Raw genomic sequence first — 13,522 nt, 5'->3', positions numbered from 1 at the left:
AAAGGGAGTGTCTGATAGAGGAGGAGGATAGAGGGAGAAAGGGAGTGTCTGATACAGGAGGAGGATAGAGGGAGAAAGGGAGTGTCTGATAGAGGAGGAGGATAGAGGGAGAAAGGGAGTGTCTGATAGAGGATAGAGGGAGAAAGGGAGTGTCTGATAGAGGAGGAGGATAGAGAGAGTGAGGCAGTTCCACAGGCAGACGATAGAAGCAGATTGATCTCTCTCGCGCTGTAGTCGGTCCTGTCTACCGGGAGATGCTCAAGCGTTCCTGATTTTTCCGCTCTAACCACTGCTAATTCCCATTAGAGCTCGTTACCTCCACTGTACTGTTTTCTGTTTTCGGTAGTTTGAGGGGGGGTAAATCGCGTGTCGTCTGTCTGGGAACATAAGGCTAACCAGGGCTACAGATCATCTGGATCAGAACCTCACGACTAGAAGCACCAGGTCTCCGGTAAAACGGTAAGAAATACCACAGAATCCCCCCGCGCTCCTTCCGTGATGAATATGTTGATAGTCTAGTAGCAGCATCATTCGGTCTGTATATCATGTACATCGCTTTAGATAGGCCAGCTGTAATGTAAACATTGGCTATAGTGTACAAATTCATAAAAACATTTTTATTTTATTTTTTAGTCTTTAATATAAGGTTAAGCATTAGGGTTAAACAGTGGTTAGGGTGTAAAATCAAATTTGATGACTTTGTGGCGGTGCTTAGTGACCACTGCAGATCTGCCTCCAGAACAACATTCACAAGGGAAAACGCTAAGGCTATAGAGTAGCGGAAACGGTTATACCGTTTTATAACGTGTATTTATTGAGGGTTTTTAATCAGCATAATGCCATCTCTGGATATTGATGCCCTTTATAGTCTCTGGATAAACTCCCGAGGTTCAGCTGTTGTCTTTGTTGATCGAGATAATGTGTTATTTCAGGCAGGAGGAGATGATTGGTTTATTTAAATAGGGCAGATGAAAACACGGAGACAGCTGCATCACTCTAACGCTCTCTGGCTTTGTCTCGACATGAGCTTTTAAATTAAACGTTATCTGTAAAAACCGGGGGATTTAACGTTGTGTTCTCTGTAAAAACCGGGGGGGTTTACCGGAACTGAAGAACAGAACGACTTGTTTTCTTCCGTCAAAACGGGAGCTAGTGATGATGAGCGCGGAGACCAGGAGAACAGAGAATCAGTGACGTCTATAATAATTTTACACTATATATATTTTTTTTTATAAATAAACACAATCATAGACTTATATAAATATATAAGTACATTTAAATAAGGAGTAAACTGTATTCGTAATAAGTGTTGATGGATATAAATACATGACCACATTTAATCATTAAAGTATACTGTATTCGTGTTGAATGTCTATATGTATAAATGATCATAGCTGAGCTATATAATATATCTATGTTACTCTATATCTATATATCTATGTTACTCTATATCTATATAATATATCTATGTTACTCAATATCTATATAATATATCGATGTTACTCTATATCTATATAATATATCTATGTTACTCTATATCTATATATCTATGTTACTCTATATCTATATAATATATCTATGTTACTCAATATATATATAATATATCGATGTTACTCTATATCTATATAATATATCTATGTTACTCTATATCTATATATCTATGTTACTCTATATCTATATAATATATCGATGTTACTCTATATCTATATAATATATCTATGTTACTCTATATCTATATAATATATCTGTTACTCTATTTCTATATAATATATCTGTTACTGGTGGGGTGTGCAGCTAAATTACCTAAACAAAAAGGGACATGACCCAGTTATTCAGAGTCTCTCTCTCTCTCACACACACACACGGTATTCTGGTCATACAGCAGACTATGTATAGATATGTCTGGTAGGAGAGTGTAGATATGTCTGGTAGGAGAGTGTAGAAATGTCTGGTAGGAGAGTGTAGATATGTCTGGAAGGAGAGTGTAGATATGTCTGGAAGGAGAGTGTATATATGTCTGGTAGGAGAGTGGAGATATGTCTGGTAGGAGAGTGTAGACATGTCTGGTAGGAGAGTGTAGACATGTCTGGTAGGAGAGTGTAGACTTGTCTGGTAGGAGAGTGTAGACATGTCTGGTAGGAGAGTAGACTTGTCTGGTAGGAGAGTGTAGACTATGTATAGATATGTCTGGTAGGAGAGTGTAGATATGTCTGGTAGCAAAGTGTAGACTATGTATAGATATGTCTGGTAGGAGAGTGTAGACATGTCTGGTAGGAGAGTGTAGACTTGTCTGGTAGGAGAGTGTAGACATGTCTGGTAGGAGAGTGTAGACTTGTCTGGTAGGAGAGTGTAGACTATGTATAGATATGTCTGGTAGGAGAGTGTAGATATGTCTGGTAGCAAAGTGTAGACTATGTATAGATATGTCTGGTAGGAGAGTGTAGATATGTCTGGTAGCAGAGTGTAGATATGTCTGGTAGGAGAGTGTAGACTATGTATAGTAGCAGAGTGTAGATATGTCTGGTAGCAGAGTGTAGATATGTCTGGTAGGAGAGTGTAGACTATGTATAGATATGTCTGGTAGCAAAGTGTAGACTATGTATAGATATGTCTGGTAGCAGAGTGAATGATGTAATGTGTGTATGATGTAATGTGTGTATGATGTAATGTGTGTATAATGTAATGTGTGTATGATGTAATGTGTGTATAATGTAATGTGTGTATGATGTAATGTGTGTATGATGTAATGTGTGTATGATGTAATGTGTATATGATGTAATGTGTGTATGATGTAATGTGTGTATAATGTAATGTGTATAATGTAATGTGTGTATGATGTAATGTGTGTACTATGTAATGTGTGTATGATGTAATGTGTGTATAATGTAATGTGTGTATAATGTAATGTGTGTATAATGTAATGTGTGTATGATGTAATGTGTGTATAATGTAATGTGTGTATGATGTAATGTGTGTATCATGTAATGTGTGTATAATGTGTATATGATGTAATGTGTGTATAATGTAATGTGTGTATGATGTAATGTGTGTATAATGTAATGTGTATATGATGTAATGTGTGTATAATGTAATGAGTGTATGATGTAATGTGTGTATGATGTAAAGTGTGTATGATGTAATGTGTGTATGATGTAATGTGTGTATGATGTAATGTGTGTATGATGTAATGTGTGTATAATGTAATGTGTGTATGATGTAATGTGTGTATAATGTAATGCGTGTATGATGTAATGTGTGTATAATGAGTGTATAACGTAATGTGTGTATAATGAGTGTATAACGTAATGTAATGTGTGTATAATGTAATGTGTGTGTGATGTAATGTGTATGATGTAATGTGTGTATGATGTAATGTGTGTATAATGTGATGTGTGTATGATGTAATGTGTGTATGATGTAATGTGTGTATAATGTCATGTGTGTATAATGTCATGTGTGTATAATGTCATGTGTGTATAATGTGTATATGATGTAATGTGTGTATGATGTAATGTGTGTATGATGTAATGTGTGTATCATGTAATGTGTGTATAATGTAATGTGTGTATAATGTAATGTGTGTATAATGTAATGTGTGTACTATGTAATGTGTGTATAATGTAATGTGTATAATGTAATGTGTGTGTAATGTGTGTATAATGTAATGTGTGTATCATGTAATGTGTGTACTATGTAATGTGTGTATAATGTGTATATGATGTAATGTGTGTATGATGTAATGTGTGTATGATGTAATGTGTGTATGATGTAATGTGTGTATAATGTCATGCGTGTATAATGTCATGTGTGTATAATGTGTATATGATGTAATGTGTGTTTGATGTAATGTGTGTATGATGTAATGTGTGTATGATGTAATGTGTGTATGATGTAATGTGTGTATAATGTAATGTGTGTATAATGTAATGTGTGTATGATGTAATGTGTGTATAATGTAATGTGTGTATGATGTAATGAGTGTATGATGTAATGTGTGTATGATGTAATGTGTGTATGATGTAATGTGTGTATGACGTAATGTGTGTATAATGTAATGTGTGTATGATGTAATGTGTGTATAATGTAATGCGTGTATGATGTAATGTGTGTATAATGAGTGTATAACGTAATGTGTGTATAATGAGTGTATAACGTAATGTAATGTGTGTATAATGTAATGTGTGTATGATGTAATGTGTGTATGATGTAATGTGTGTATGATGTAATGTGTGTATAATGTGATGTGTGTATGATGTAATGTGTGTATGATGTAATGTGTGTATGATGTAATGTGTGTATAATGTCATGTGTGTATAATGTCATGTGTGTATAATGTGTATATGATGTAATGTGTGTATGATGTAATGTGTGTATGATGTAATGTGTGTATGATGTAATGTGTGTATCATGTAATGTGTGTATCATGTAATGTGTGTATAATGTAATGTGTGTATCATGTAATGTGTGTATCATGTAATGTGTGTATCATGTAATGTGTGTATAATGTAATGTGTGTATAATGTAATGTGTGTACTATGTAATGTGTGTATAATGTAATGTGTGTGTAATGTGTGTATAATGTAATGTGTGTATCATGTAATGTGTGTATCATGTAATGTGTGTATAATGTAATGTGTGTACTATGTAATGTGTGTATAATGTAATGTGTGTATCATGTAATGTGTATATGATGTAATGTGTATATGATGTAATGTGTGTATGATGTAATGTGTGTATAATGTAATGTGTGTACTATGTAATGTGTGTACTATGTAATGTGTGTACTATGTAATGTGTGTATAATGTAATGTGTGTATTATGTCATGTGTATATAATGTAATGTGTGTATAATGTAATGTGTGTATTATGTAATGTGTGTACTATGTAATGTGTGTATCATGTAATGTGTGTATCATGTAATGTGTTTATGATGTAATGTGTATATGATGTAATGTGTGTATGATGTAATGTGTGTATTATGTAATGTGTGTATAATGCATTGTGTGTATAATGTAATGTGTGTATAATGTAATGTGTGTATTATGTAATGTGTGTACTATGTAATGTGTGTATTATGTAATGTGTGTATAATGTCATTAGTGTAGATGGAGGACTTGGATCTTCCCCAGATGAAGAGGGAGGTGGAGAGTCTTCAGTACCAGCTGGCCATCAACAGAGAGAAATCCTCCATCACGGTTACTGAGTAGGTAGTGTCCTTCAGGTCTCTATCCCAGTGTCCTTCTGGTCTCTATCCCAGTGTCCTTCAGGTCTCTATCCCAGTGTCCTTCTGGTCTCTACCTCAGTGTCCTTCTGGTCTCTATCCCAGTGTCCTTCTGGTCTCTATCCCAGTGTCCTTCTGGTCTCTACCTCAGTGTCCTTCTGGTCTCTATCACAGTGTCCTTCTGGTCTCTACCACAGTGTCCTTCTGGTCTCTATCCCAGTGTCCTTCTGGTCTCTATCCCAGTGTCCTTCAGGTCTCTATCCCAGTGTCCTTCTGGTCTCTATCCCAGTGTCCTTCTGGTCTCTATCCCAGTGTCCTTCTGGTCTCTATCCCAGTGTCCTTCTGGTCTCTATCCCAGTGTCCTTCTGGTCTCTATCCCAGTGTCCTTCTGGTCTCTATCCCAGTGTCCTTCTGGTCTCTATCCCAGTGTCCTTCAGGTCTCTATCCCAGTGTCCTTCTGGTCTCTATCCCAGTGTCCTTCTGGTCTCTATCCCAGTGTCCTTCTGGTCTCTACCCCAGTGTCCTTCTGGTCTCTACCCCAGTGTCCTTCTGGTCTCTACCCCAGTGTCCTTCTGGTCTCTATCTCAGTGTCCTTCTGGTCTCTGTCCTTCTGGTCTCTATCCCAGTGTCCTCTGGTATCTATCCCAGTGTCCTTCTGGTCTCTATCTCAGTGTCCTTCTGGTCTCTGTCCTTCTGGTCTCTATCCCAGTGTCCTCTGGTATCTTTCCCAGTGTCCTTCTGGTCTCTATCTCAGTGTCCTTCTGGTCTCTGTCCTTCTGGTCTCTATCCCAGTGTCCTCTGGTATCTATCCCAGTGTCCTTCTGGTCTCTATCCCAGTGTCCTTCTGGTCTCTATCCCAGTGGCCTTCTGGTCTCTCTCTCAGTGTCCTTCTGGTCTCTGTCCTTCTGGTCTCTGTCCTTCTGGTCTCTACCCCGGTGTCCTTCTGGTCTCTACCCCGGTGTCCTTCTGGTCTCTATCCCAGTGTCCTTCTGGTCTCTACCCCGGTGTCCTTCTGGTCTCTACCCCGGTGTCCTTCTGGTCTCTACCCCGGTGTCCTTCTGGTCTCTACCCCGGTGTCCTTCCGGTCTCTATCCCGGTGTCCTTCCGGTCTCTACCCCGGTGCCCTTCCGGTCTCTACCCCAGTGTCCTTCCGGTCTCTACCCCGGTGTCCTTCTGGTCTCTACCCCAGTGGCCTTCTGGTCTCTCTCTCAGTGTCCTTCTGGTCTCTGTCCTTCTGGTCTCTGTCCTTCTGGTCTCTACCCCGGTGTCCTTCTGGTCTCTACCCCGGTGTCCTTCTGGTCTCTATCCCAGTGTCCTTCTGGTCTCTACCCCGGTGTCCTTCTGGTCTCTACCCCGGTGTCCTTCTGGTCTCTACCCCGGTGTCCTTCTGGTCTCTACCCCGGTGTCCTTCCGGTCTCTATCCCGGTGCCCTTCCGGTCTCTACCCCGGTGCCCTTCCGGTCTCTACCCCAGTGTCCTTCCGGTCTCTACCCCGGTGTCCTTCTGGTCTCTACCCCAGTGGCCTTCTGGTCTCTCTCTCAGTGTCCTTCTGGTCTCTGTCCTTCTGGTCTCTGTCCTTCTGGTCTCTACCCCGGTGTCCTTCTGGTCTCTACCCCGGTGTCCTTCTGGTCTCTATCCCAGTGTCCTTCTGGTCTCTACCCCGGTGTCCTTCTGGTCTCTACCCCGGTGTCCTTCTGGTCTCTACCCCGGTGTCCTTCTGGTCTCTACCCCGGTGTCCTTCCGGTCTCTATCCCGGTGCCCTTCCGGTCTCTACCCCGGTGCCCTTCCGGTCTCTACCCCAGTGTCCTTCTGGTCTCTACCCCGGTGTCCTTCTGGTCTCTACCCCGGTGTCCTTCTGGTCTCTACCCCGGTGTCCTTCCGGTCTCTATCCCGGTGCCCTTCCGGTCTCTACCCCGGTGCCCTTCCGGTCTCTACCCCAGTGTCCTTCCGGTCTCTACCCCGGTGTCCTTCTGGTCTCTACCCCAGTGGCCTTCTGGTCTCTCTCTCAGTGTCCTTCTGGTCTCTGTCCTTCTGGTCTCTGTCCTTCTGGTCTCTACCCCGGTGTCCTTCTGGTCTCTACCCCGGTGTCCTTCTGGTCTCTATCCCAGTGTCCTTCTGGTCTCTACCCCGGTGTCCTTCTGGTCTCTACCCCGGTGTCCTTCTGGTCTCTACCCCGGTGTCCTTCTGGTCTCTACCCCGGTGTCCTTCCGGTCTCTATCCCGGTGCCCTTCCGGTCTCTACCCCGGTGCCCTTCCGGTCTCTACCCCAGTGTCCTTCCGGTCTCTACCCCGGTGTCCTTCCGGTCTCTATCCCGGTGTCCTTCCGGTCTCTACCCCGGTGCCCTTCCGGTCTCTACCCCGGTGCCCTTCCGGTCTCTACCCCGGTGCCCTTCCGGTCTCTACCCCGGTGCCCTTCCGGTCTCTTCCAGTCATAGTAGTATGATAGGTCTAGTGAAATGTGTTGTTTTACAGGGTCAGCCATAGTTGTATGTCCCTCCCTGGAAATCATTATGGTTAAGTGCCTTGCTCAAGGTCACATCAACATATTTTTCAGCTTGTCCGCGCCGGTATTCAAACCAGAAACCTTTCGTTGACTGGCCCAATGCTCTAACCACTAGGCTGTTGCACTTGCTCTTTGGTTGACATATTTAAAGCAGTCAGAAACATTGAAATGTCAATAGTTCGGAATGTTAGGTCAGGTTGTAAAACAAAAGTCTCATCTAGGATTCAATCTCGCAACCTTATCTAAGTCTAGGATTCAATCTAGCAACCTTGTCTACGTCCGGGATTCAATCTAGCGACCCTGTCTAAGTCCGGGATTCAATCTAGCGACCCTGTCTAAGTCCGGGATTCAAACTAGCGACCCTGTCTAAGTCCGGGATTCAAACTAGCGACCCTGTCTAAGTCCGGGATTCAAACTAGCGACCCTGTCTAAGTCCGGGATTAAAACTAACGACCCTGTCTAAGTCCGGGATTCAAACTAGCGACCCTGTCTAAGTCCGGGATTCAAACTAGCGACCCTGTCTAAGTCCGGGATTCAAACTAGCGACCCTGTCTAAGTCCGGGATTCAAACTAGCGACCCTGTCTAAGTCCGGGATTCAAACTAGCGACCCTGTCTAAGTCCGGGATTCAAACTAGCGACCCTGTCTAAGTCCGGGATTCAAACTAGCGACCCTGTCTAAGTCCGGGATTCAAACCCATCGTGGGTTTTTAAAGGTAAATGTTTCCGCGTTCGGGGAGATCCCATTCACGGTAAAATCTGTCGGCCCAATCAGAACCTTTAAATACACCTAGAACCTAAACCTGAGATCGGACTGAATGCCAGCCGGGTGGATCGAGGGGTGTGGTCTAACAGGGTGTGTGTGTTCTCTTGGCAGGCTGGTGAAATGGATCGAGGGGTGTGGTCTAACAGGGTGTGTGTGTTCTCTTGGCAGGCTGGTGAAATGGATCGAGGGGTGTGTGTGTGACGACCCATTCCTGAACCCAGAGCTGATGAGGGCCAACCCCTGGGTGGAGAAAGGCAAATGTGTGATCCTCTAACGGACACACACACGGATCCACACACACACACATTGAGACACACACACACGGATCCACACACACACACACACACACACTGAGACACACACACACACACACTGAGAGACACACACACACACACACTGAGAAACACACACCAGGTTATCCCGTCCTATTTATTTGTACATCCATGTCTATGGTTTTAGCTGCAAGTAGCCCCCTTCCTATGAGCAGCATGTCCTACATTGAAAGTAGCCCCCTTCCTATGAGCAGCATGTCCTACATTGAAAGTAGCCCCCTTCCTTCCTATGAGCAGCATGTCCTACATTGAAAGTAGACCCCTTCCTATGAGCAGCATGTCCTACATTGAAAGTAGCCCCCTTCCTTCCTATGAGCAGCATGTCCTACATTGAAAGTAGACCCCTTCCTATGAGCAGCATGTCCTACACTGAAAGTAGCCCCCTTCCTTCCTATGAGCAGCATGTCCTACATTGAAAGTAGATTTGCAGAGCTCATCTCATAGCTTTGTTAAGAGATATAAGTTTGTTGTTAAATAAATCACACTTTTAATTGGCTTTTTTCCCACTGTCAATCAGAATACACTGTTTTTATTGTCTTGTTTCCACTGTCAATCAGAATACACTGTTTTTATTGGCTTGTTTCCACTGTCAATCAGAATACACTGTTTTTATTGGCTTGTTTCCACTGTCAATCAGAATACACTGTTTTTATTGGCTTGTTTCCACTGTCAATCAAACATAATAAAGAGGTGGTTTGACAGATTGACTCGTGGTAATTTATATACTAACATTCTAACGTGTATGAGATGGAGTCTGTGTGTGTGTGTACGGTGTGTGTGTGTGTACGGTGTGTGTGAGTTATAGCAGTTCTCTGATGTAGATGTTGCGTCGCACGGCGTTGGACACTCCCTCGTTGAAGCGGAACCACACGTCACTGTTGCCAACCGCTGTCCCCATGGCAACCTCCACACACACTTCACCTAGTGACAGACAGACAGTTTACGGTTAAAACACACACAGATACATAGCCTCTACACATATGATCAATATTGGAATGGGAATAATGGGAATAATAATGCATTTTATTTTGTAAAGTGGTTCTCACATCTAACAACATGTTCAGTCCCCTCCTTGTCTGGAGAGAGACAGAGATACACATGAACCCTGACCTTTAACCCTCAGGTCTGGAGAGAGACAGAGATACACATGAACCCTGACCTTTAACCCTCAGGTCTGGAGAGAGACAGAGATACACATTAACCCTGACCTTTAACCCTCAGGTCTGGAGAGAGACAGAGATACACATTAACCCTGACCTTTAACCCTATGGTAAAGTGGTTCTCACATCGAACAACATGTTCAGTCCCCTCCTTGTCTGAAGGACAGGTGGATTAACAGGTTCATGTCAAGCCCTGTATGTTTTTCTTCATTAACCCTGACCTTTAACCCTCAGGTCTGGAGAGAGACAGAGATACACATGAACCCTGACCTTTAACCCTCAGGTCTGGAGAGAGACAGAGATACACATTAACCCTGACCTTTAACCCTATGGTAAAGTGGTTCTCACATCGAACATGTTCAGTCCCCTCCTTGTCTGAAGGACAGGTGGATTAACAGGTTCATGTCAAGCCCTGTATGTTTTTCTTCAAAAGTCTCATGGAATGTAGATCTACATTGAGCACCGCACATTGGCTGCTACTGTAGGCTGAATGATGTAACAGCTATTTCCGTGTTAAAATATTATGGGATGCATGTTGTTTTTGATGGTAGGCTACTCTAGTAGGCCTAGATTATGATCAAATAACCACAGTAGCCTACTTGGCCACTGTTAAAACTGTAGTGTTTACAGTAAAACTGTAACTGAAAGCAGGTACAGCCTCAGTGTTTACAGTAAAACTGTAACTGAAAGCAGGTACAGCCTCAGTGTTTACAGTAAAACTGTAACTGAAAGCAGGTACAGCCTCAGTGTTCACAGTAAAACTAACTGAAAGCAGGTACAGCCTCAGTGTTTACAGTAAAACTGTAACTGAAAGCAGGTACAGCCTCAGTGTTCACAGTAAAACTAACTGAAAGCAGGTACAGCCTCAGTGTTCACAGTAAAACTGTAACTTAGTGGGTACAGCCTCAGTGTTCACAGTAAAACTGTAACTTAAAGCGGGTACAGCCTCAGTGTTCACAGTAAAACTGTAACTTAAAGTGGGTAGAGCCTCAGTGTTCACAGTAAAACTGTAACTTAGTGGGTACAGCCTCAGTGTTCACAGTAAAACTGTAACTTAAAGCAGGTACAGCCTCAGTGTTCACAGTAAAACTGTAACTTAAAGTGGGTAGAGCCTCAGTGTTCACAGTAAAACTGTAACTTAAAGTGGGTAGAGCCTCAGTGTTCACAGTAAAACTGTAACTTAGTGGGTACAGCCTCAGTGTTCACAGTAAAACTGTAACTTAGTGGGTTCAGCCTCAGTGTTCACAGTAAAACTGTAACTTAGTGGGTTCAGCCTCAGTGTTCACAGTAAACTCACGCTGGAAGTTGAACAGAATTTTCACAACGTCAAGTTTGCTCTCAATAGACCTGAAATTTGCTCACTGCCGAGAAAATGTTTGAGGGAACATTGAACACAGTGAGGTTACCTGAGTCAGAGATGCTACGTTAGATGTAATGTTACCTGAGTCAGAGATGCTACGTTAGATGTAATGTTATCTGAGTCAGAGGTGCTACGTTAGATGTAATGTTACCTGAGTCAGAGATGCTACGTTAGTTGTAATGTTACCTGAGTCAGAGATGCTACGTTAGTTGTAATGTTACCTGAGTCAGAGATGCTACGTTAGATGTAATGTTACCTGAGTCAGAGATGCTACGTTAGATGTAATGTTACCTGAGTCAGAGATGCTACGTTAGTTGTAATGTTACCTGAGTCAGAGATGCTACGTTAGTTGTAATGTTACCTGAATCAGAGATGCTACGTTAGATGTAATGTTACCTGAGTCAGAGATGCTACGTTAGTTGTAATGTTACCTGAGTCAGAGATGCTACGTTAGATGTAATGTTACCTGAGTCAGAGATGCTACGTTAGATGTAATGTTACCTGTACATTCTTATGAACACACTGTAGTTACCTGTAGCGGAGACCACCTGTGGTTTCTTCTTGGGGGCGACGGCTCGGCCAAAGAAATCCACCTCCGGCTGAAACACAGACAATTAACCTGGTTTCAGAGTCTAATACACACCATCTGTCATTAACCTGGTTTCAGTCTAATACACACCATCTGTCATTAACCTGGTTTCAGTATAATACACACCATCTGTCATTAACCTGGTTTCAGAGTCTAATACACACCATCTGTCATTAACCTGGTTTCAGTCTAATACACACCATCTGTCATTAACCTGGTTTCAGAGTCTAATAGACACCATCTGTCATTAACCTGGTTTCAGTCTAATACACACCATCTGTCATTAACCTGGTTTCAGTCTAATACACACCATCTGTCATTAACCTGGTTTCAGTCTAATACACACCATCTGTCATTAACCTGGTTTCAGTCTAATAGACACCACCTGTCATTAACCTGGTTTCAGAGTCTAATACACACCACCTGTCATTAACCTGGTTTCAGTCTAATACACACCATCTGTCATTAACCTGGTTTCAGAGTCTAATACACACCATCTGTCGTTAACCTGGTTTCAGAATCTAATACACACCATCTGTCATTAACCTGGTTTCAGTCTAATACACACCATCTGTCATTAACCTGGTTTCAGTCTAATACACACCATCTGTCATTAACCTGTTTCAGTATAATACACACCATCTGTCATTAACCTGGTTTCAGAATCTAATACACACCATCTGTCATTAACCTGGTTTCAGTCTAATACACACCATCTGTCATTAACCTGGTTTCAGTCTAATACACACCATCTGTCATTAACCTGGTTTCAGAGTCTAATACACACCATCTGTCGTTAACCTGGTTTCAGAATCTAATACACACCATCTGTCATTAACTTGGTTTCAGTCTAATACACACCATCTGTAATTAACCTGGTTTCAGTCTAATACACACCGTCTGTCATTAACCTGGTTTCAGTCTAATACACACCATCTGTCATTAACCTGGTTTCAGTCTAATACACACCATCTGTCATTAACCTGGTTTCAGTCTAATACACACCATCTGTCATTAACCTGGTTTCAGTCTAATACACACCATCTGTCATTAACCTGGTTTCAGTATAATACACACCATATGTCATTAACCTGGTTTCAGAGTCTAATACACACCATCTGTCATTAACCTGGTTTCAGTCTAATACACACCATCTGTCATTAACCTGGTTTCAGAGTCTAATAGACACCATCTGTCATTAACCTGGTTTCAGTCTAATACACACCATCTGTCATTAACCTGGTTTCAGTATAATACACACCATATGTCATTAACCTGGTTTCAGAGTCTAATACACACCATCTGTCATTAACCTGGTTTCAGTCTAATACACACCATCTGTCATTAACCTGGTTTCAGAGTCTAATAGACACCATCTGTCATTAACCTGGTTTCAGTCTAATACACACCATCTGTCATTAACCTGGTTTCAGTCTAATACACACCATCTGTCATTAACCTGGTTTCAGTCTAATACACACCATCTGTCATTAACCTGGTTTCAGTCTAATAGACACCACCTGTCATTAACCTGGTTTCAGAGTCTATTACACACCACCTGTCATTAACCTGGTTTCAGTCTAATACACACCATC

The 13,522-nt window shown here is 42.2% G+C and overlaps 2 protein-coding genes and 1 long non-coding RNA gene across 6 annotated transcripts in view; 1 reads left to right on the top strand and 2 right to left on the bottom strand.

Annotated features, from left to right (window-relative positions):
* Positions 1-229: 229 nt before the first annotated feature.
* Positions 230-8,881, top strand: LOC139424277 (guanine nucleotide-binding protein G(I)/G(S)/G(O) subunit gamma-13-like). Of its 2 annotated transcripts, none has more exons than XM_071175968.1 (3): positions 230-459; positions 5,101-5,203; positions 8,655-8,881. In XM_071175968.1, exons 2-3 carry the CDS (start codon positions 5,106-5,108, stop codon positions 8,758-8,760), a joined length of 204 nt encoding a protein of 67 aa, XP_071032069.1. In that variant the 5' UTR covers positions 230-459; positions 5,101-5,105; the 3' UTR covers positions 8,761-8,881. The 2 variants fall into 2 exon arrangements, with proteins under 2 accessions (XP_071032069.1, XP_071032070.1); XM_071175969.1 differs by having other exon boundaries at positions 236-459; positions 5,106-5,203.
* A 463-nt stretch (positions 8,882-9,344) lies between these two features.
* The window catches only part of LOC139424276 (chromosome transmission fidelity protein 18 homolog), a 57,632-nt gene continuing 53,454 nt past the window's right edge, over positions 9,345-13,522 (bottom strand). For 2 of the 3 annotated variants that reach the window (XM_071175966.1, XM_071175967.1), the window contains exons 21-22: positions 11,871-11,937; positions 9,345-9,739 (exon numbers count right to left, since the gene is read on the bottom strand). In XM_071175966.1, coding sequence (XP_071032067.1) covers positions 9,618-9,739; positions 11,871-11,937 — 189 coding nt within the window. In that variant the 3' untranslated portion in view covers positions 9,345-9,617. The remainder of the gene's footprint in view (positions 9,740-11,870; positions 11,938-13,522) is intronic. The other variant, XR_011635918.1, reaches the window with a different exon arrangement.
* Positions 10,063-10,372, bottom strand: LOC139424278 (uncharacterized). Its single transcript, XR_011635919.1, has 2 exons — positions 10,298-10,372; positions 10,063-10,199 (listed from the first exon to the last, which is right to left on the bottom strand). It is a non-coding gene; the product is annotated as an uncharacterized lncRNA (long non-coding RNA).

Source organism: Oncorhynchus clarkii, chromosome 13 (assembly GCF_045791955.1).
Source record: "Oncorhynchus clarkii lewisi isolate Uvic-CL-2024 chromosome 13, UVic_Ocla_1.0, whole genome shotgun sequence".
In the NCBI taxonomy this organism is placed as follows: domain Eukaryota; kingdom Metazoa; phylum Chordata; class Actinopteri; order Salmoniformes; family Salmonidae; genus Oncorhynchus; species Oncorhynchus clarkii.
Note: the sequence above shows the minus strand (reverse complement) of the source record. Positions and strands in the feature narration are given on the sequence as shown.